Raw genomic sequence first — 24623 nt, forward strand, 5'->3', positions numbered from 1 at the left:
AAAAACATTACAACCTTATCTTAATCAAATGAAGTTGCCATAAATTACATAGCTATTCTTCAACATTTTAAGAAAAAGGAAAACAATAAGGACATAGGACACTACAAGAATAACAAGCTTAATCCATTTCTTCCATTCTCCATCAATAAATGTCAGTTTTGTCTGTCTTTCATGCACTTGTATTTTCAGGCGCACAATTTCATCTTTGTATCCATCCACATGATTAACAAGGTCGTTTATCACCTCCTTTGCCCTCTACTCCATCTCAAAGTCGCGCCAACAAAAGTACCCACACCCACCCTAAAACAGAATGTTGTCATTTACCCATCAATAACCATGATCAATCAAGTCTCATAAAGCTTACCAGGTCATAATTTAGATAGCCATAAAATCATGGTCTAGGGTTCTCTCCATCCATGATGTCTATCGAGGAGCCAACAATCCATAGTGGCAAACCTCCTTTCCCTTTCGTACTGGGCTTCACAACCTTGGTGCAACACTATTGCCCTCCTCCTGCTCTTACTACTGGCAATCGACATCGTGTTAGACTCCTCATGCCTTTGATGCGAGATCGTGTCTCTATCTTCGTTCGTCACCAACTTCCTCTAGCTTCATCTTCAAAGGATTTATTGAGCTTCCTAACTTTTGCCATTTTATTATGGCTATAAAGACATTATTAATGTCTTCACCAACAAATCCACTTGGGCAACAATCAAAAAACAAGACTAAATGCAACTGGATGATAAGGATTGTGTGTTTACGTATGGCAAGTGTAGAAACATACGTGGCAAGTAATGTGGCTGCCGCATAAGCTATTGAAGGTCAAAATGCCTCACTTAATGGTCAAACTAACACCTCAGTCACCATAGGGAAAATTTGTGCAATTTTGAAAAACATCAGTGCACATTTGTGCCATTAAATACTTTAGGATGCTAGATACGCCTAAATAAAAATTTCAAGGATAAATTTATACTTTAACCCTATTTTAAATAGTTAAAACTATAGATACTGGGATAAATTTAATCAAATCAAAACTATAAAAATTAAATTGTATTGAATTAAAGTTTGGAGACTAAATTATAACATGATTAAAACCATAGTGGTCAAATGATTAATTCTCCTCATGTTTTTCTATCGGAAAACCATTCATATAAACTTTATATTTGCTTTTCAATTTTGACCTCTCCTTGCTAAGTTCTAGGTCCCCGCCCGTTCAGTGTGATGAAACCATGCTATTGGGCTCCTTCATGAAAGATGAAACCCAAGTAATTTAGTAGGCTTCCATGTATCGCATTTTTTGTGACACTGTTGCCATCATTCATTCAATTAACTTCGCAACTTTGAACATTTGGGCAAATTTTAATTTTTCATTTCTCAAGTTGGTAGATCAGACACGTTTTTTTGTACATTATGTCGATCTATAAATATTGCACATTAATATGTATTTTATTGAATGGGGAAGATAAAAATTACAAGGGAAAAGGAATCCTACCATGAGTTACGTACGCATTTCAGTTATAATACAAATTTTGCTAGTCCATGACTTGCCAAAGTGACCATAGAATTTACTGAATCCTTGATCTTTACCTCACAAGATGGAAGGCGTAAGGGAAGGGAAAAATTTTTTTTTCAGGGAGTTAGATGTAAAATTGATTTAAATTTTTGATCAACTAAATTTCCTTTCAAAACTCTTATGATCTACCAAACACATTTATAGTGGTGATTGGTAATCAAATTCCATTATAGTAAAACAACTTTCTAGGAACCAAACGGCTCTCGCTTCATCTAAAATATTATTCTTTGGATAGTCCAAATAGAGAAACATAGAATTGCTAGCCCAATGGATGTCCATCCTTGGCATTTTTCCTCTTCCTTTGAGAATTTCATGCAGATTCATCCACCATAAAAATTGAAACATGATCTCACCAATCACATTGCAGTATAAATACCAGTGTTTCTCTATGTTCAATGGTTGTAAAAATATAGCATCACATTATTTGCGTGTTAAACTAAGCTATACCTAAAACAAGCAAACAATGCATTCTCTTGCGGGGGTAATTGAAAGGAACTGGGAATCAGTCACCGCAAATTCCAGAAAGAAAAATGCTTTCTTGATTCCTGTAGAAAGCCCTGCAGATATGTCCTTGCATTGAACCTCCACAACATTTATTGACATAGAAGATGAATGAGATGCTAAAAGCTACCAAAGGTTCACAAGGAAATACAAGAAAGAAACAAGGGAATAGATTTATAAACACTAGCTCGAGCTTCCCTAAACTCATCCTTGGAGAGATGACAACGAAGAAGAAAACAACCCAAATTTACCATCTCTGCATCCCCTTGCCTACAAAAGTTACCACACCACGAGAACAGATATGAGGCAACGAATCACTCAGATATTCGGATCTCCACTCCTAAAATGTCCTTCACCACCTCGTATGTAACAAAGGCAATAGCTATAGATGGGACCACCTGAAAGACATCAAGTGAATATAAATAATGTTTGAACTGAAGGAAGACTAAATCCCCCAAAAGAAAAGAGGAGAATATATAAAAAAAATCATGTTCATTATCATACTACAATGACTTCTATCATTGAGGACTGAGAATAATAGGGTAGTATGCAAAGTGAACAGTCTTCCATGGATTCGGACCACAACTAATGAAAGTCTATAGCAGCTAATCTTAAGTGTTGTCACCAATACAAGAAAGAAGAGATTGTTTACAAAACAATCCTGTGATCTCAATTGAAACAGCACCAGATAGGGCTATAAATAAGCTAAAGCCTAGAACAGGTGTCTGCGTAGTTGATCTTAGCATATCATAGATCTGGAATTACAGCATAAGTAATATTTGGTTCAAGACACACCAATATTTAACTCAACAATTGGATATTATCATAACTACTGAACAAGTTGATTTTGGTCAATCAGGTATTGCTACATTTACAGTTCTAAACAGGACAAACATTGAAATGGATACGGATAGTTGGCGGGAATCCCAAAAAGAGATAATAATCTAGATGGCATGCAAGTGTCCCAAAAAGTTTTCCAGTGACCCATTGCAGCATTTTTCAAGAAAACATGCCCTACACTGATAACACCTGTCTATGGAAAGTAAAATCATGCAGACAATTAGACAAGTCTTCCCCACTTAGGCAGAATAAGTTATGAGAATTAGATGCAGACTGACCTTTACAGAATTGGGCACCAAACCCTTGTATAATGCTCCAAATCCCTCATTACGAACAGTTTTCCTGAATGCATCAATCATTCCGTTGTATTCAAGAGGAGCCTTTCCTCTTCCATCACCAGCAACAACAGAAGCATGATTCCAACTCACCATCTGCATTCTTCGACGAATGACATCAAGTGGATACGCAACTGTTGGTCCAATAGTTCCAGCAACAGCACCACATGCCAGCCGTGTTGTCACCCCCAAATCATTATCTTGACTTATGCCAAATGGTTTGGTTTTAACTAACCAGTCTTTCAAAGACTCGTACACAGCAAAGTTGAGACCCACATAAGGAATCTGCAAAAGGAAACAGTATGAAATGAATTCCATCCATAGCACCCAAATGAGAGATTCTATGTGAAGTTTAAAAGGAACTTCAATGTGCCGGTAATACTCATGAAGCATGTGATCAGCATTCTATTGTCAGCCCCTAGATTTAAATACAATTGATCCTGCCTCCTGCAGTTGGCACCACTACTGCCTAGTTTCCTTTCTAGATCATACTAGATAGGTTACTTACAAATTCTAAAGAATTTAGGAAACTCTAGGATAGTAGGCCTCTATTTCTTGAATAAATTGACTCTGCAAACAGTACGTGAAGCCTTTCCAATCAACTAGTAGTCACAGTGCAATAATCAGGATACATTGCTGAAAGGTAAATGTCCATGTCACATTAACAGTAATCCTGTCAATTTTTGGTATGACCTTCTCATGAATCCTCACCCATATTGGCCATAAATATCTTCAGTCTGAATATAAATTCATCGATAAATCATATTCATAGGTAGATGGATGGAAATCTACTAATAAATCCTAACCTAATCAGGTATACTATTCTCCCAGTAGCACAAACGTAATCTCATTATCCCAGTCAAAAAGCCATGTGAAAATGAATTGGCGATAACTATTAGAGTGACAAGACAAAGAATTTGAGGTCTGAAAGCAAGTCAAAATAAAGGAATATTTATATATAAATATATATTTATATATAAATATGGCAAACTAAGATGTAAAAAGCCTACCAATTTGCAGCTCAGCAAGGTGTAAAATCTACATGGCTATAATTTGATCTCTTATTCAGTTGCACCCATTAAGATATTCAAGAATAATAAAATCAAAACCAAAAACGTATAGCTGCAACAAACCAACTTATCCCTCTTTTCAGGACTTTATAACAGACATTCCCTATGATATGAAGCTTGTGGGCCAAAGGGGGGGGAGAATAAAGTGAAGCAAGGCCTCCTATTAAGTCAATGTTTACATAAAGTATATTAATTGGATTTGCCATGAATTTAGGATCCTGACCATAAATCTTTGACTTCAGGAACAATTTAGATCATGGAATTATTACTCACAACTCCAATGACAGAAGGAAGCCAGCCCTTGTATAAAGCACGGGGGCCTTCTTCCCTAAGCACAGTTGAAAGAGCATGGAACATTCCTCTGTACTGGTAAGGGGAATTCTCTGTCTGCAAATTAAAAGGAGAAAAAAAAAAAAAAGATTGCTGAAGAACAATGAGAACAAAAGGAAGATGGGCATATTTTATCAAGGTTTCTTATCTAATTCAATTTGCAGCACTTCGAGAAAATATTATCTTTATACATTAGAAGCCGCCATTCTGAAAAATACAAAGCAGGATTTTATATAATGAACAGGTAAAAAAAATAAAAATAAAAAGAACCTGTACAGTAATCCTGCCTCGAACCATATCCATTGGATAAGTTGCAGACATGGCAATTATTCCAGCACAGGCTCCAGCTCCAAGACGTAGAATTGGAGTCAGTTCAGCATCCTCTGCAAGAAACGCAATGAAAATACTTAGACCATACTGCCAAATATTGTCAATGCTCAAAGACATAAAATGGTTCATTTCAGTTGATGCATTTATGAGATTCTAGGATTCTACTGAGAAAGCCTCCAATGTACCCAGAAGCATAAGGACTCGTGACAGAGATGCTGAATTGATTTTTCATGAGACCAAATATTAGAATTCGTGTAAGTTACCAAAAAAGATATTAGGGCTCACATACTCGACCAGTCAATAAATGGCATGAAATTAAAACTTAGAATCCTAAATTCCTGGACAGTACTCACTAGTCTACATCACAAACTGCCCCATTATCTAAACATTTAACAATAAAGTTTAGCACGGTTAAGTGGAAAGAAACAAAGAAGCAACTAGTTCATATCAAACTGGAGGAAACACAATATAATGAGACCCAAACCAGTATCACAACAAAACAGAAACCAAAAGACAGAAACAGCAATAAATGAGGAGAAAATGCTGAGGTTTTTGATATTAATAGATTGAGAGGAACCGAATCAGAGTTACAAGACCTCCTCTGATTCTGGCCAAAAACCTATCTCCCCTGAAAGATCACAAAAGTAACAGCATTACAAGTTATATACCTCACAAAAGAGGGTTCACTCCTTCTAGCATTCGAGAGGCCAATCTCTCCTCACAAATCCCTCACAAAAAACATCTCTCCCCCCCACACCAGCAAAAGACTTCTAATAGTTACAGCATGGCTTCCCCACAGCCCATACCGCCCAAAAAGATATTAATCATAACACAAGATCATAAGTCACTGTTCCTTACGGCTAGGATCCGAAGGATAAACATCTGGACCAGTCAAAGTGTTTCCACTTGAGTCATTCAACTTCTTTGTCTTCCTCATATAAGTCTTAGGAAAATAACGGGTTCTATCACAATACATGGCTAGAAATACAAAGATAGACTTAGGAAAGAAGAAATTTCCATCAGTCAGAACTGACAAGCCCAATTTACATGGATTAACACTTACTGTGGTGGATGACAAAACGGTGAGATTGCTAATGGACCATCACCGAAGCGAAAAGATCATGTCTCCCTATTCAATCAGTCACTCTCTTTCTCTCTGTCCGTTTAGCGGCAGAAGCCAGAGAGGCTGCAACGGCTCAGAGAAACTCTGAGGCCATGTTTGTATGCAAGAATCATCCAAAAAGAATCAGAAATGAAAACGGAATCCTGAGGAAGACAAGTTTGGTACATTTGAGTTGTGATTCTTGGAAATCCAGATTCAGGAAAATTTCCTGAATTGGATTGAAGATGGAATCGGTCAGATTCCATCGAATTAATCTTTTCAGACCATCATGCCCTCCATCTTATCTCTGCCTTTTTTTTTCTTGTTTTGTTCGCTCTGAAATCTTCCTCTGCTAACATCAGCGTCGTCTCCCCCAGAAACGGTGGAGTTTCTTCGAACAGTAACGAGTATTCTTTGAGAAATCGAACACCCACTCCCAATCTGGCGTATCGAATCCAACGTAATCCTCCTTCGGCATGTCGAACTTGAAGTAATCCTCCTTCTCTCGATTCGCCTTCACGCTCCCGGAATTCATCTTCAACTTCGGCCGCCTTCGCCTTGCTTTCTTTCTCTGATTCTCATCCCCTCTGCAGCTTGGTCTCTTCACTGCAATTGCTTTTGAATTGCAGAACTGACATGGGAGATGGTAGACGGTGTGATTTGTCATCAGAATCATAGCCGGAGCCGGACACTTCTGACTTCACCACCACATTCATTTTCGTCTTCACCGCCATCTCTGCTTCGTCGGGCTTTTCTCTCGGCGGAAGGGTCATGAAGTTTGTCAACGCGTTCGTTCCACGTATCTTAATCACTGCATTATCATAAACCATCACCTTGAAGCACCCAACTCCAGTGATGGAGGCGAAGGCAGCTTGCAGGGACTTGCAGTCGTGGACAGGGCCCAAGTAGTTGAGGCAGGTGTCATCGTCTGTCATGGCGACGCTCACCCAAGTCTGGGCATCGCTCATCTACATGCGGGACGTGGACTTGCAAAAGTGCTTGAGCTCGTGGAGGCTCTTGGGCATCGGCCACCGCTCACGACGTCTCTCCCCCCTCTCTCTCTCCATGGCATCTCTCTCTCCATGCAGCTGAAATGTCAAGGTCGTGGGTAGTGGGAGGAGAGGTGTGGTGGGACTTTTTGCTAGCAAAGGTGTTTTAATATTTTTATTATTTTAAATATATATAATCATTAAAATTATATCAGAACAAATTTTTATAACTTAATTTAAATTTAATTTTAATTTTATTAAAAACTCTTCCATCATATTAAATCTGACAGTGAGGGCTCAACAACGACCTGGAAATGACGGCGTTTGGTTATGATTTACATATCTATATGTATGTATATATGTAGCCCTGTGCCCCTGTCTCGCGGCGTTCCTTTGTCACTCACTCGGAGACTGGGAAAGCGGGAACTTGCTATTGTTAGATGGACACGTGGACCGACGGAAAGTTTCCTGTGGTGCGGGAAGCACATTATTATTTTAAAAAATTACATTAAAATCTCACAAAAAAAATAAATTATTATAAAAATTATTAATAATAATATAAAATAAAAAATAAGTTGTAAAATAAACAACTCATTCATCATGATTTGTTAAAATTTTTATATAAATAATATTTCATTGTTCATATGTTAAAACATTATTTTATTTTTCAATTTTATTCCGTTTAAACATATATTAAAACATATTCAAGTAATCTATAAAAGTAAATTCCTGTAATAATAGTGTGTAAATTCACAATTTTAAAAATCACACTTAAATAACAGAGAATTATAATCAGATCTCACAAAAAAAATTAATTATTATAAAATTTATTAATAATTAAATTAAATTAAATTAATATAATAATTAATAAAAAGCATAAAATCCACTTTAATTATTTCATAAAAAAGGATTATCTAATCAAGATGTGCATACAAAATTGAAATTTTTTTATGCACTTGCGCTGCTAAATGTATCAGGGAACTCTGATAGTGACGGCGAAGTCATGAGCGGAGAAGAACGCTTCGACTTTAGCTGACGCACATGTAAAAGAGAGAAGAAAATACAAGGTGTCAGGAGATGATAGGTGCAGCATCGGCAGGATATATGGACAACAAAGCAGAGAAACTAAGCAGCAGAAGGTACCCGCAACGACTTCACGTGGTACGGCTCACATAGATTGTTGCTCAGCCCTTCCCTCCATAACGGAAACCTAATCCGTTATGACGGCGTCCTCCTATCTTCCATACCCAGTACCAGCCACCATGCCCATCTTATGAGAATAAATTTGGGGGCAAATGTAATTTTTTTTTTTTGGTTAAAAGGGGGAAATGCAATTTTTATGTGCAAATAAAATCAAGCCCTGCTTGCCCCTTAATACGCAAGCATTGCCAATTGCATCTTCTTCTATTATGCCATGCGATATGCAGTTTTTATATTAGTCTTAAATGTTTCTTATATTTTTATCACCTTATTTATAACATCCACAAAAAATTTTGATCATTTGATCACATGATGCCATGACAAATAATGGTTAATATTAATATATTATAAAATTTAACATGATACCAAACTTTTTACAAGTAACTAACAGTCTCTGATCTTATTTATAAGGCACATTTTAAAAAATTTACTTAATTTTATTTATAAATTATAGTACAGCTTTTAAACAATATTTAAAAAGTATTTTTAAAATTACCCTCCATGAGAGATAAAAAAATAAAATAATATCACTTTTAGATTTGTTATATATAGACGTATTGAAAATTTTACACATTTTTATTCCTTATATTTTTTTTTTTGCATTGGTAATTTGATATTGATAAGATTAATAGAAATAATTTATAAAAAAAATTGGAGGAGGAATATTTATTATCAAGCTCTCTCTAATGCTTTTTTCATATATACAAAAAGTTTAAATGAATTTGGATCTCGAAAACTCACTAAGATCAAGGCAAGTTTCCAAACTCAAAGAGCTACCCATTAATAAGGTATGAATGACATTATATCCAAGAGGGGCTGTGCCCCTCCCCCTCCCTCAAGTTTCAGCACTTTGTATAAGATATTATGTAATATTTAATTACAATTCTATCATGTTATATTTTCAACTCACTCTCACTTGATAATAATTTTGTTAGATGAGTAAATAGTAATTTTTGTATACTCATCAAATGTCTAGTAAATATTGTATACTCATCATGCTTTACAGACATACAAAAATCTTGTTACGTGATTTAATTGCATCTAGATTGCTCGATCTTTTCAACTAAAATGCTTGTTCTAGATCTAATTAATATAAAAATGATTGTATATAATTATATTTGCATCTAGATTATTTGATCTTTTCAACTAGAATTACACTTAGATTTATTAGGATAAGATTCAGTTAAAAAAACCTTACATTTTTTTAAACATATAATTTCATTTTGTCAAATTTTTAATTTTCCAACATATCATATAACTATATTCCCTTGATCCCTTCAAATCATAATACAAGAGATTGGTAATTAAAATAATTAAGTGAAATCTCAATCTCTTAAAAAGTTGTATATCTTTTTAATTATACTCTTATTAAATAACCTATATAAGTGTCTTAATAATTACAATTAAAATTTTAATACATGATTTTTTTTAAATGACTAATAAATAAAGTAGGGTATAGTTGAACGAGTAATTATAAAGTTACTCAATGTACTATATTTTAAATCAAAGAGAGTTTCGTAAAAAATGTCCTATATATATATTGTGATATGATGGAGTTTGTAATTTATTCTTTAATGATTTTTAAAGTTATAAAACTATATAAAAAATTAATTGTTATAACTATTAGTAAATATATAAATATATGTATGTATATTAATTTTTTAAAAATCCTGGTCCGCTCCTAAGCATGCAAGTTGGCTCCGCCCGAGGCAAACAAGTATGAAATTACAAGTGGAATCAAGCCTTGACCTTCTACTTATGAGAAAGCTTGTATGCTATGAAATTACAAGACCATTAACTAACCCTAAAAAAAGTGAAGGGAAAATGTATCTAGTTGAATTGTGTTTCGTATTCAAAGGAAAACGACAATTTACATGTTATTTCAGGCAAAACCAAATTTGGTTGTAAATTCGAATTCAATGTTAACTTAATTACATCCAATTAAATTAGGCAAACTTGACATGTCTAGGTTCTGGAGAGACCATTTAGATGCTTGATAAATTGAGCTACATTCCAGACCTGATCCTCCTCAACGTTCACCTTCAAGTGCTTTTCACCATTTACAAAAGACCCTCCCTTAGCAAGGGTAAATTTCATGCACACACTGACGCATTATTTAAAAAAAAAAATTGTGACTTATTTTAATTATTAGAGGATATTCGTACGCAGAAACTGTATAAACCTTACAGGAGCATCAATAATGTTTTTTGGTGGTTCGAATATAATATTAATTGGCGTTAATATTTGAGCCATGGCGAGAATGGCTTTTATTTTATTTGAAGGATTCTTGAAAAGAGTGGGTTTGCATTTATCTAAACGGTGATGAAGGGGCCGAAAAAGAAATGAATGAAAATGAATAGAGGTTCCTTAAAAGACGAATTCGAGTTGACGTTGGGACGACCCTCCACCACATGCTTCGTCATGAAAACTCGCCACATTATATTATTATTTTTCTTCTTTTTTAAATTCAGTAAATTTCGTAAATTCTTCTGGCTTCCAAGTTTCATGAGACCGGCGTGGAGTTCAGCTGCTGCTGATCGCAGAAAACGACTTATATTATAATCATATGATATATAATACGGCTTTTGACAAAACAGAGTATTTTATGTGTTTTGTGCAAAGCAAGGGGAATCAAACACGTTCATGATTAAATAGTGTCAATATAATTGCTACAAAAAAGTAGTTCTAATTTTTTCAATCAATAGGTGTTTATTATATAAATTATTCAAGTGGATGCCATAGAGCAAATTACATTTTTTTTAAGCAAAATTAATTGAAACAAACTAGTCCCTGGTAATCAAAATCAATTTTAATTTTTGCCCAAACTTAACAAGGACCTCAAAACTTGCTAGAAAGGAAGAAGTTGATGTATACATATAGGTAACTTCCGACAAGTGGGAGAAAATTTAGGAGAAAACTGCCATATTAGCGCCAGTCTAATGTGAGAGTTGCAACAACATGAAACTCGGGGGGAAAAAAAAAGTTACTTTTACCAATAAAAGAGGAAAAAAAAAGGCCTATGGAACACCGATAACAAACCAACAAATAGAACATGCAGACATTCTTTAAATTTTTTGTTCATTTTCTATACATGAATGCAAATACGCATGTTTGTAGCAGTACTTTGCAACCTCCAACAAATAGTAGATTCACATTACTCAACACAAATCCACATAATGGTTGTTATTTTGAGCACCTAGTAGATCCATACCACCACTGCTCCCGTGTATTATAACATTAGTAATATGTTGTCTACTCTGATCTCAACTTGTCAATCTTGAATAAATTCTCTTCATCTCTATCTCTTATCGTTATTCATCTTTTTTTTTGTTTTTTTAGTTTTGAACATCTGTATTTAGGAAAATTCCGAGAAAGGGTCATGGGACTCATTTGCTCGATTGAAAAGTTAGATTCAGTACTACGCCAATTGATAATCAATTCATGTGGAACGCCCCAAGAGGGGAAATAAAAGAGACTTCAAGCAGCATGTAAACTTTTTTTAATAGGATATTAAATAGTAAATACTAAACTATTTAAAAAAATGATAATAAAATCCTCTCGAATTATGTAAATGGCACATTAGTCTCTCAAAATGTCATAATACTAATGAAGTTCTTAAAATTTTTTTTATCATTAAGGAATTAGTATAAATGACCAAATGGCCTTTGGTTCAAATATCAATTGGCATTCACAAGTTTTATTTCAAAATTCACAACTTTTTTTTTAATATGAAGAATTCAACCACAATTCCTAAATTTGCATTTGAAATCATGATATTTCTCAAATTTTGCAAATATCAATTATCATTCACAAATTTTTTTTAATATTTATAACTTTTCTTCTTAAAATTACAAAAATGCAACAGTAATTCTCAAGTTCACATTTGAAATCATGAACTAAGAGCAATTTGATTATTTATATTAATTCTTTAATAACTAAAAAGTCTTTAAGTACTTTATTGGTATTATAGCATTTTGAGGGACCAAATTATATTTTTATATAATTTGAAGAGATTTTATTATCATTTTTCTAACTATTTATTATAAAAATAAAAGAAGGTGGGGATGGAGGGAGGTCTCATCGGAAGAGTGCACTAAATAATTTTAAAAGCTCCTTGACTTCTTGGAACATATCCCTTTTAATTCTATTTATAAATCACTTTTAACATATTTTATTGAAATCAAGAAAAACTTTAAATTTTATTAACTTTATCTTAAAATTTAACAAGTTTTCAATTTTATTTTTAATAAATATATTAAATTTTATTATTGATATTTTTATTTAAAGCGTTTAATAAGAATAAAAATATAAAAAAAGTATTGAAAATTAATAAATATTCTATAAATAAAAATTACTTTTTTTTATCCTATAAATAAAATTAAAAAAGTATCTGTATATGTGCCACAGAGAGAATTAATGCGTTCGGCATCGACATCGTTTTCATCCCAAGCGCACCTAAACAACATTATTCCTACACACACATGCCGACACGTCGACATGCACTTTAAATCCTTCATTAATTCAATGTTTTGTGGGAACTATTTAATACTCATTATGCTAATTATCCAAATTTGACTTGCATAAATTAAAAACCCAACCAGCGTGATTTTGTAATTTCTAATGCACAATTAATTAGAATCAATTTCAAATCTTGAGGCAAAGCTTACTCCTTATATTTACTTAAAAAATACTGATAAAATTTGTTGAGTTAATTAAATTAGTGGCAAAACATTTTTTTTAAAAAAATTTACCCTCAGTTAACGGTAGGCTTCCTTTCTTGTAATTCTCAATTAAATTGTTCTCTCATCGATTATTAATTTAGGGCATTTCATTAAAAAAATTGCTTATATAATTATTTAATTGGGTTAGATTCGAAGCATTTTCTATATGCACCCAAAAGTGATAACTTTTATTTAATGATAAAAAGAGTAACGTATAGTTTAGACCACAAAAAATAGTGCAACAAATATGGTAAACTTGAAGCAGAGAAAGGGGGTTGGTTTTCCTTCTTGGTTGAGCTTATTGAAAAATGCTTTCACTTGAAGAAAAGAAGGAAACACATTTCAAAATACTAGGCTGATGAGCTTTTGGTATTTAGTGAAGGAGTGAGGCATCAAAAAGAGGGTTCAAAGTTTAAAATGATGGTGGGCGTACAATGCATGCACACAAGGCTGATAAGGATGCATGCATGGATGACTCGGGAAGGGTAACATCATCCAAATCTAAACTAATATACTCCCTCTGTCTCTATATATCTCTAAGATATTTTTAAAACTCTTTTTTATTCTTAAATATAAAATGTTGTTGTCATATTTTTTTAATAAAATGATCATTATATCTTTATAACATTGGAAACAGAAAAAAATAAGTTTTTTTATTAATTTATTTTAAAAAATTTATTTTTTATTTACAATGATTAAAGATAAAATTAAAATTTTATTGATTTATGTAATTTAATTAAAAAAATTTTATTTATAAAAATGGAGGGAGTAATATTATTACCAATAACTAGTAAATGCGAAAAATAAGAAAGGAAATGGCAAGAGTGTCGGATACGTCATTTGGGAATATAGGCGAACTCGACCCTTAAGGGCCTAGGCCCTTGAGCCCGATTATCTATTTTTAGTTCCTTTTTTGAAGCCCGGCCCTTATGTAAAGGGCTCTGGGCCAAGCCCGAAAGCCTTGTTCAAAAAAATAAAAAAATTAAAATAAGATTATATATTATAAATTAATTAAAATATTTTGAAATTTTAAAAATTAAAATTCACACAATATTTTAAAAATTAAACAACATATTTAGAAATCTAAATAGCACACATTCATCAATCAAAACCCAAATCTTCTTCATCCTCATCATCTATAAATAAAATATTAGATCTCTCGAATGCAAGTGTACTTGTTGAAGAATGAAGATGGAGGTAGAAATTTAATGTCAATTACCTTTACAAATTCTTCTTCATCATCTACAATAAATATTAACTAAATTGTGTCATTATCAATTAAATATATGTATGCATGTGTATATATATATAAAATAATCAGGCTTATTAGGGCTTAGAGGGCCTCCTAGGCCAGAGCCCTTTTTCACAAGGCTTATCAAGGCCAGGCCCTCAAGTTTGATTCCTTTGAAAAAAAATAATTTTCAAAACTCGAATTCTTATTTAAACAGGGCCTACAAGCCTGGCCTTCAAGTCCAGTCCTTATTTCCGGCTCTATTTGGGAGTGATGTCAAGTGAACGCGGGCGACGGTGCATGGAGCAAGTTTTATGGTAAAGAAGGATTTGCCGGTGAAATGAAACGTGGTTCACGTGGCCCAAAATCACGATGGCTCCTCCAAAGTACTCTCATAACTCACTAACCCACTCATTCCCAGAGTGTTCAGTGAGCCCCATTTTGGGCCTTTTGGGCTTTCGACCATTCCCAGTTGTGGCCTACCTAGCCCTCGCCTCTCTCTCTCATTTTTAATACTTTTTTAAATTGTAAATATTTTTAATAAAATTTTATATATAAATAAATTTTATTAAATATATTTACATAATTTATCTTTTAAATATTATTCATTTAACATAATGAAAAGAAAGAAGATAAAAATATTAAAATATATGATAAAACTATTTAATAAAATATTAATCTTATCAAAGTATTTTATATTTTAAAACTTTGAATTCCTCCTAAACGTGTTTTATAATTTAGGATGGAGAGAGTAATATATTCTCTTCTAGTATATTTATAGACCACAATATATGACATCTTTATACAAACCCTACTTAGTCCAAAATGTTGGCCATTGTGTAGATTTTATATATTTTTTAATTATACCATTATTTTATTACATTCAAGTAATTAACTAGAATATTTTGAATAAGTCAGATGTCATAGATTGATTCCCCTCAATGGTAAGATTGGAAAAATGTAAAAACAAAAATTAAAAATCAAAATGTTAACTAATATTTTTAGGAGCATAAATTAGTTAACAATGACTTAGATTGTAGTTTAGGGAGAGCAATAATTAAGGACCATCACAATTGACAGGTAGTTAAATTTCTTAAACATGTATGGCCTCAATTCCTAGCTAACCAAAGTTAATATCTTTAAATGCTAATTATATAGCAAAGCTAACCAAGTTCGTAATTCTAAAGAAATGATGGTTAATATCTTTAAAGTTGTAAAAACTGTTTAGCTTTTTTATTTAAGTACCCTTCACTAAAATTAATGACTAAAACTAAATTTGTTTAGAAGATTTAACTTATTATAGTTAAGAAGGGCTAACAACGAAAAAGAAATGAACTGGTGTTTCTTTGTTTTATATTTAAGAACAGCAAGAACTTTAAAACTTTATCATATAATTAATCGAGTGCATAAAAAGAAAAAAACACTGTTGCATGGATAAGGCAAAACCCCCTTTTGTGATCTGATCTCTATGCTTTGAAAGTCATTAGCATTTGGCCATTGGCCGGATAACGGGAAGAAAATAATTACATAAAAATAATTGTTTTTACATATAAAAATAAAATTAGTGCCCGGCCATTTCTCTAATTTATCTCAATATTAATAATGTATTATTTTTCAACTTCCCCCATACACCGAATGATGTTGGCTTCAATCACAAAAGGACATTGTGCTTTAATTTTCAGACCACACACATATATAATGATCAGTGCATCAATAAATAAAAATCTATGGTCAACACTCTTAAGTAAAACATCACTCCTGATGGAGTCAAATTAAAACCCCATCATGCCTAACTCTGGAGATCAATCTAGAAAATGTTGGACGGTGCATGTGACACATATAACATACCAACCCCCCCCCCCATGTATCTGTTGTTCCTTATTTAGACACGATCATATTCTTTTTCAACAAGGCACGCGTGTTTAAATTATCTTTTTTTTTTTTGGTAAATAAGGCTAGCAAAAGCTAGAACAAAAACTAAACAGTGAGTAAAAGCAACTTCTGTGGGGCACCCTGTATGAATTATCAATTATATTATATTTCAATGTTTGTTTCATGCATATATATCATCTATGTATATATAAAATTTACAGCAAAAAAAAAAAAAAAGAATCAAATCAGAGCTATTGATGGTTGACGATTGATAATGGGTGTTAAAGTACATCGAGAACAATAGAATTTTTGAAACTTCCTCGATCGTTCATGCCTACACATTTTCATGTTTGGTATGATGGAAGAGTTTTTAATGGAATCGAAATCAGAATCGGAATCAGAATTAGAATTGGAATTGGATTTAAAAGTGTGTTTGGTATGATGATGGAATCCTGATATAATTTTAATAAAATATAAGTATTTAAAATAAGAAAATACTAAAGTGTCCTTTTTAAAATTAAAAAAAATTATATTGGAGGAGAGAGAAGGGGCAAATTGGAGAAAAGGAATCATGGAATTGGATTCCATGATGCATATGATGGAATTGAATTCTGCCAAATTTCCTTGAATCCTGATTCCAAAGAATCATAATTATTACATCCCAAACACACATGTTAACAGATTCCATGTTCAATTTCATTTCTTTCTCCATGATTCCAAGCTACCAAATGGGGCCTTAGATATGGCAATGTTTGCCTTTTATTTTTTTCATAAGAGAATGAGATATATATATATATATATATATATGGCATACGTAAATTAATTTAATTGGAATGAGAACAATGCCATTAAGCAGAAGTCGATATTTTAGTTTACCAATCACATAAGCTAAAGAAAACACCATTTCATTCTGCTTTTGCCTTTTTGTGATCGCTATATTCCAACTGGAATTAACCACTTATGAAAATTATAAGTGGAAGAGTCAAGATCTAGGCTAGTGGCCAGTTTTCTTTTAACAAATTAATAATTTTAAAAATAATTTAATAATTAAAAATCAGTTTTATAGATTTATTATATTACTGAATTTTGAGTTAAAAAGTTGAAAAATTTGGATTTTTGAGTTTAGAGAAAGAATAAAATAAATTTAATTTTCAAAATATTAAAAAAATAATGTACAAAATAAGAACGAAACGGGTGAAAAATTTAAAATTCAATGCCCACTTTATCTAATTTTCTCATGTGAAGGATACATTTGTCTAGAGTTGGGAACAAGAATTGGGCTTAAAGACCCTATTTAAATAAGAATTTAGGCTTTAGAAATTTAATTTTTCTTAAAGTAACTAGATTTGAGGGCCTGACCCTGATAAGCCCGGTGAAAAAGAGCTCAAACCCGGGCGGCCCTTTAAGCCTTGATAAGTTAGATTATCTCACACACACACACACACACACACACACACACACATTTAACTAACAATGACACAATTTGATTAATATTTATCGTAGGCGATGAAAAAAAATTGCAAAGATAATTGACATTAAATCTTCACCTCCATCTTCAACAAGTGAATCTATATATATGAGGGATCTAATATTTTATTTTTAAAAGATGATGAGAATGATTTAGATTTACATTGATGAAGAATAAAAATCTTCATTTTAAATTTAAAATTTTAAATCTTTGTTGAATTTTATGTTAAATTATATGTGAGACTTTAATTTATTTTATGTTAAATTTTAGAATATTCTGTTTAAATTAAAATGTTAAATTTTTTCAGGAAAGAGGGCTTAAAGGCCCAGACCTAAGCCCTGTAAATAAGGGCTGGGCTTCAGAATTAGGTCAAATTTTGGATAATCGAGCTTTAAGGCCTGAGCCCTTAAAGGCCAAGTTTATAAAGGCCATGCTCACCCTAATTCCCACTTATAACCTACCATCACTAGTCTGTGGTTACATCATGGATAGTTGCTTAACAATTAATTAAGACAAACAATAAGTTAAGTGGTTTTGGTTTTCAAAAATAACTAAATGTATAGAGTCAAAAATATAGGTTGGGCTTGCGAGCTCAATCCACCAACCCGTAAAAAATTTACTGGTTGGGTTAAAAAAATAGGGTCAATTATATGCAGGATAGTTTTGGCCTACCCCGCATAACTTGAACTCGCAGCAGGTTAACTTGTGAGTTGGCGGGCTAGCCTGCTTATATTTCTTTTAAAAAATAGGCAAAAAAATAAATAAATGAGAATGAGTTTAAAAAAAAGCATTCAAAGCAAGTATGCATGAAATTGCGATCCAAATACTTGATACTTTTATATTTATTTAATTCAAGTTTAAATTATGATAAAAAAACAATAAAAACACATTGCTTATATATTTAAGTAGTGATATAATATAATCTGAATGTGATCAAGACAAGATTGAATAAAATATTTTATTATACTCTACTTCATTCATCTTGTTTGTAAAATAGTGCTACTCAAGCTAGCAAATAAAAAAAGGAAAAAACAAATAAAGAGATATTAAAATGTTTAGGTGATATTAATTTAATATATTATAAGTAGTAATTTAATAGTCATAGTTTAAATTATCATTATTTTCTTTTTAAAAAAAGAATTGTATTTTAAATTAGGGCATCAATTTTGTAACAAAAATGTCAAAATAGGATGAAGAGAAAAGGGGATGAATAGAGTATTTCTATTAATTCATATATGTATAATACTGATCAATTATGTAAAAGACTAAAGAATGAAAGGATTAAAAAATTAAGTTTATATTTAAGTGGTGATATAAGCATGTCTTAATTAGAAGGACTTTTATTATTAATAATTAATTTTAGGAGGAATATATGATTTTTTTATCATAAACAAATAAAAATAGATAAATTTATAATTTTTAAAATTTACAAAAATTATAAAAATTGTGGGTTGGCCTGCTAACCTACCAACCCGCTGCGGGTTGTGTGAGCAGAATTCAACTTGCACAAAATACTCATGCCAACCCACCCCGCTAACCCGTAATCCATTGCAGGTTGGCTCATATTATCAGTTCTATAAATGTAGTCTGTCTTTTTAGCCCAACTACTCCATTCTCATCTTTCATCTACTTATTGGCCAAAATTTTATTTATTTGTTTATTACTATTTTATTTATTTATTTCAATAGATACATATTCATACATCTTTATTTACATGATAAAAAAAAAAGACATTTGGCAATGAAAAGTTTTTAGCGACAATTTTTTAGAGTTAAAAGGTCGTTGGTGTAACAATCATTACAAATAGTTTTTGGCCGCGAAAAAATGATGTCACATCCAAAAATATTCTTTTTTCATTGCCAAAAGCCTTTCGTAGCTAAAAGTCTAATTTATTTGTCATTGTCAAAAAAAATTTTAAAAATAATAATTTATTTTATGCCACATCACCTTGTCACTTTATGCTACATCACACGCTATGTGTTCGGCGAATGATGCTAGATAATCCCACCATCTCATGCCATGTCACACGCCATGTCTTCGGCAGATGTTGCCATATCATGCTATCACCTTGTGCCACGACACCTGACACGTGTGTGTCTTCTCAAGCCACCTCATACGTCATCTCATTTATTTGTTGCAAAATATGCCAAAGCTAAGTTTTGAATTTTTGACCTCCATCTCCAAACCTTAAATATCTCTTCTTTGTCAGTTGAACTGAAAGGCACCTATAATTATTATGTGTAAAATTAAATATATATTATTTAACTACATACACATATATAAAATAATATATTATTAAAAATATATACATATATTATATTTTATTTTCAAAAATTCTAATGAAAAAAATAATTTACATGAATATTTAAATTATATTTTTAATAAAATATTATTTTCTTACCAATAAATATTATTTTTGTTAGGAAAATGAACTTAAAATAAAAAAAATATTAAATATTAAATATTAAATATTATTCTTTTATACATAGTACATTGTAACTAAGTTTTAAATTTTATTCTTTAAATGAAAATTGTTAAGTATATAATGTATTTATAAATATGTATTATATTAGTGAATGTTAAATATCTTTTATTTTTTTTTCTTCTCCATATTTTTCTCAAAAATTAATAAATTAAATGATTAAATTTTTATCTTCTCTCAAAATGGTTAAATGTTTCTCCCTCTTTTATTAAAAATATATTTTATCTACATATATTAAAAAAGTATTTTAATAACAAATTAATTTCAACCACATGAATTTTGTAAATAGTCATTTTGAATAATTTTTATTTTTAATAAATACCAATAACTTTTATAATATAAGATAATTACAAGGATCTCATATGTGTTCAATCTAGCTAACATCTAATCATTCTCCATCTCATAGCAAGGTGGATTTGAATAATTTTTCTTATTCTTTTTAGTAAAAATTAGTTATAAAAATCTTATTAGTAATTTTTTTTATAACAATCAAAACCTAAATACATTAGGTAGAATCATATGAAATCCTTGTTCTTAGAGCTCAAAAGAAGAAGTCAACACTGTGTATATACTGAGTTAAGCATCAAGTGCGCAATATGTCAAGTTGTCTATAATATCATTTACATCTTACAATATCTGTACAACTTTAATGTCCCAATATCATTTATGTATTTGCATGTAACTAATAATTTATGTATAATGTTATGGCTAGAAGGGCCAATTCTGATGCTGGACCAAGTGGAACATCAAATGGGCTTGCTAAGCAGCAGGATGCAGTCCAAGATAGATCAACTAATGTGAGGCGAAGCTCCAGAGCCCGTAAAGGACACATGGAAGGTGCGAGACAACAAGGCTTTATAATTATAAGCACGTGAAGAAGGAGGAATAGGCGAAGAAGATTTTAAATGTTTCCTCTCTATTATTCTCTTTCCCTCTGTACCTTCTTTCTGTTATTCTATTTCTCTGTGATTTTTAGTTTCAGAATTAACTAATTTTGTAATGTTAGGATTGAGTTGAATGAAATAATCCCACAGTGTATCTTATGGAAATTATTAAATTGTGTAGGACCTTAACATTTGGTGCTTTCGTTGAACTCTTGCCCCAGTCATGGCTGAAGGTGTTGTCTCAAAGAGTAAGCAGGTGAACTCAAGAATTTATCTGATCATCTCGATGAATGCGACCTCCATGATCATGAACGCACTGCCTTTACTGACTCTCGCTTAGACCATTTGGAGACTTTCATGCGTTCCTTCTCTATACAGATGGAGGATCTGGGTCATCGTATTGACAAGCTTTTCGAAATTCCTCAGGATTCTTTTGTGAGTGTTAGCTCGTTGTCTAGCCAACCTCCCCCGAATTAGCCTATTCAACCCTTTCAGTTGCATCAAGTGAAGCTTAATGTTCCATGATTTGGTGGTTCTGATCCTTTGGGTTGGATTTTTTGTGCTAAACAGTTCTTTCATTATTATGAGACCTCTTGATTCTCATCTGATTTCATTTGTGCATTTTGATGGCCCGCTGATTCCTTAGTTTCAGATGCTAATGAAATCGCATTAGATTCATTCTTGGTCGGATTTGACTCATGCTATTAAGGAGTAGTATAGGCCTTCACAGTTTGAGTATGTTCGTGCTAAGCTTTTGAAACTCCAATGGCTCAACTCCTTTGATTCTTATTATCAAGAGTTTGTGGCTCTTGCTAATCGAGTGGACGGTGTACATGATGCAAACCTCCTTGACCGCTTCATCAGTGGTTTGAAGTCAGATACTTATCATGAGGTTATTGCTCAGGAACCAGGTTTTTGGAGAAGGTGCCAACACTGGCCCCTGTTCACACTCGAGTAAGTGCTTCTACTTGGAGTTCTGCGAGGCTGACATCATCATTTTCAGTTGTTCCGCTTCCTTCAACGTCTTCCACGGGCTTTGTCGCTAGTTCTAAGGCCCCTGCTCCTCTGTTATTGCTTACGCCTTCCACCAAACTTCATTGTCCTGTGAGACGTATTTCTCTGGCAAAAATGCAGCTTCATTGTGAGAAAGGCCAATGCTACAATTGTGATGAAAAATTTTCTTGGAATTATAAGTATCCTAATAAGCAGTTGTTAATGCTTCTGATAGATCCTTCTGAGTCGAGTGATGTGGATGTCCCTGCGGATCCTTTAAAACCAGGGGGAGGGGTCTTCCACACCAGAAACCACAGATTCACTTCATCATCTGTCCTTACAAATGTTTCATGGCAATGGCGGTTGGTGCACTATTCATTTTAAAGGCATTATTCAAGGTACTGCTGTCCAGATCTTATTGGATGGGGGTGCTTCGGTCACTTTCATTCATCCACGTATAGTGCATCATCTTAAGTTACTTGTAATTGCTTTGACAGCTCCTTTGCGAGTCTAAATAGGTGACGGGTTCATGATGACAGGTGAAGGGCTTATTCATTAGGTGCCGCTTCCCATTCAGGGTCACGCTCTGATTCTCAATGCTTACATCTTGGCCATTACAGGTTCGGATATGGTCATTGGTGCTGACTGGCTTGCGACCCTCGGTGATCATCTGGTCAATTATTATACTGCTACTCTGAAATCCTTTCTGCATGGTCAATATGTGGTTTTACAAGGCTTTCATCCTTTGGGCCCACAATAGGCTCAATTGCATCAGTTACACCGTCTATCATCTACTGAAGGTATTCTTGATTTCTTTCTGTTGCACTGTGATGAGGTGTCTTTCCCTACTTCAGTGCCCTTGACCTTTCCACCATATACTCCTTCAGATCTCATGGCTCTTCTTCAATGATACGAGGCTATTTTTCAAACCCCCATTGGGTACCCCCTCATTGATCCCATGATCATTATATTTTTCTACATAAAGGGACGCCTTTAGTCAAGGTTCAGCAAAATCGATGCCCCGTGGTACAAAAGATGGAGATTGAGAAACAAGTGGCGTCGATGTTGGCCAATGGGTTGATATAACCAAGTCAGAGTCCTTTTTCAGCCCCCATAATTTTGGTTCGCAAGAAATACGGTACTCAGCGTTTCTGTACAGATTACAGAGCTCTTAACGCTGTTACCATTAAGAATTTGCGATGCCCACGGTGGGTGAATTACTTGATAAGCTACATGGTTCCTGATTTTACTCCAAACTTGATCTCAGGTCAAGTTATCATCAAATCTTGGTTCATCTAGAGGATTGTCATAAGACTTTATTCCAAACTCACCATGATCATTATAAGTGGGTGGTCATGTTGTTTGGTCTCACAAATGTGCCGGCTACATTTCAGGCACTTATGAATGGCATTTTCCAACCATTTCTGCGCAAGTTTATTGTCATCTTCTTTGAGGACATTTTATTTTACAGTGGAAGTTGGGCTTGTCACTTGTAGCATCTTACGTAGACTTTGGATTTATTAATGCAGTATCAACTTTTCACCAAACTTTCTAAATGTGTTTTTGGTCAGCAGCGTGTGGAATACTTGGGTCATTATGTGTCAGCTTAGGGTATGGAGATTGATTATTGAAAGGTGGAAGCCGTGGTTGCATGGCCTGTTCCGACATCCATCTCTTAATTGCTGGCGTTTTTAGCTTTAGCGGCTATTACAGATGCTTCATGAAAGGATATGCTCAGCTGTCTAGCCCATTAACTCAACTCTTTTACACAAGGATGCATTTTGTTAGACCAGTGAGGCCTAGTCGACTTTTGATAGCTTAAACAGGCGATGGTCAATGTGCCAGTTTTAACCCTATCCGATTTTACTCGTCCCTTTGATTGGAGATAGATGCTTCCAGCATGGGTATTGGAGGGATTCTTAGCTAAGATAGGCACCCAATTGCATTTTTTTTTTTCCTGAACAATTGGCGCCTTGCATGCAAGCAAAATCTACTTATGCCAGGGAACTTCATGCAATCACAGGGGCTATTTTGAAGTTTTGCCATTATTCATGCAAGAATCGGTTCATTGCATGCACTGGTCATCATAACCTTCAATATTTATCTTCTCAATCTATATAGACACTAGAGTAGTAAGATTACTTACCCAAATTGGTGGGGGTATGATTTCACCATCAAATTCAGGTCGAATAAATCGAATGTAGCGGCAAATGCTTTATCTTGTGTTTGTTTGCAAGCTATGACAGTGGTGCACTCAAACTCTTTGAATACCATGTTATCTCAATTGCATCAAGACCTGTATATTGTTGACAAGGTCCAAGTTGACCTAGTTACTTAGCCTGGTTACTCTATTTAACATGGTATTTTATTTTGGAAGGATCATGTTGTCATTCCTCCTAAGGCATTGCAATTGATTGATTTAATTCTCTAAGAATTTAGTTCCCTCTGTGCTAGGTGTGCATGGGTAAGAGTTCTCTCCATGCTCAGGCATGTGTGAGTGTTAGTTGAGTGTAACAATTTTTTGGCGGGAAGGTGGTGGTGGTGGAGTGATCAGGCCGGTGATTGAAGGCATAGCGGTAACTGGTATCTATCAGTGGTAGAGGTAAGTGACGGCGACAATGACGGCATCATCTTCAATTGTCAATGATGATTTGGATAACATTGTTGTTAAGCTGTTGATATGGAGTTTTGAGGATTCGTCA

The 24623-nt window shown here is 33.3% G+C and overlaps 1 protein-coding gene across 1 annotated transcript; it reads right to left on the reverse strand.

Annotated features, from left to right (window-relative positions):
* Positions 1 to 1903: 1903 nt before the first annotated feature.
* Positions 1904 to 6177, reverse strand: LOC129304484 (mitochondrial adenine nucleotide transporter ADNT1-like). The gene is made up of 5 exons (XM_054944161.1): positions 6043 to 6177; positions 4920 to 5032; positions 4593 to 4706; positions 3193 to 3534; positions 1904 to 2472 (listed from the first exon to the last, which is right to left on the reverse strand). Exons 2-5 carry the CDS (start codon positions 4968 to 4970, stop codon positions 2389 to 2391), a joined length of 591 nt encoding a protein of 196 aa, XP_054800136.1. The 5' UTR covers positions 4971 to 5032; positions 6043 to 6177; the 3' UTR covers positions 1904 to 2388.
* Between the last annotated feature and the right edge of the window lie 18446 nt (positions 6178 to 24623).

The sequence above is a fragment of the Prosopis cineraria genome, unplaced genomic scaffold, assembly GCF_029017545.1.
Source record: "Prosopis cineraria cultivar Desert tree isolate PC_DT_omini unplaced genomic scaffold, ASM2901754v1 PC3, whole genome shotgun sequence".
Taxonomy (NCBI): Eukaryota; Viridiplantae; Streptophyta; class Magnoliopsida; order Fabales; family Fabaceae; genus Prosopis; species Prosopis cineraria.

Bases quoted from the DNA above. Each gene is read 5' to 3' on its own strand.
- LOC129304484 (XM_054944161.1), bottom strand. From the start codon at position 4,970: ATGTCTGCAACTTATCCAATGGATATGGTTCGAGGCAGGATTACTGTA. The intron at 3,535-4,592 runs GTGAGTAATAAT...TTCCTTTTGCAG, and splicing joins TTCCTTCTGTCATTGGAGTT to ATTCCTTATGTGGGTCTCAA. The intron at 2,473-3,192 runs GTCAGTCTGCAT...GATGTCTTTCAG, and splicing joins TGGTGCCCAATTCTGTAAAG to GTGGTCCCATCTATAGCTAT.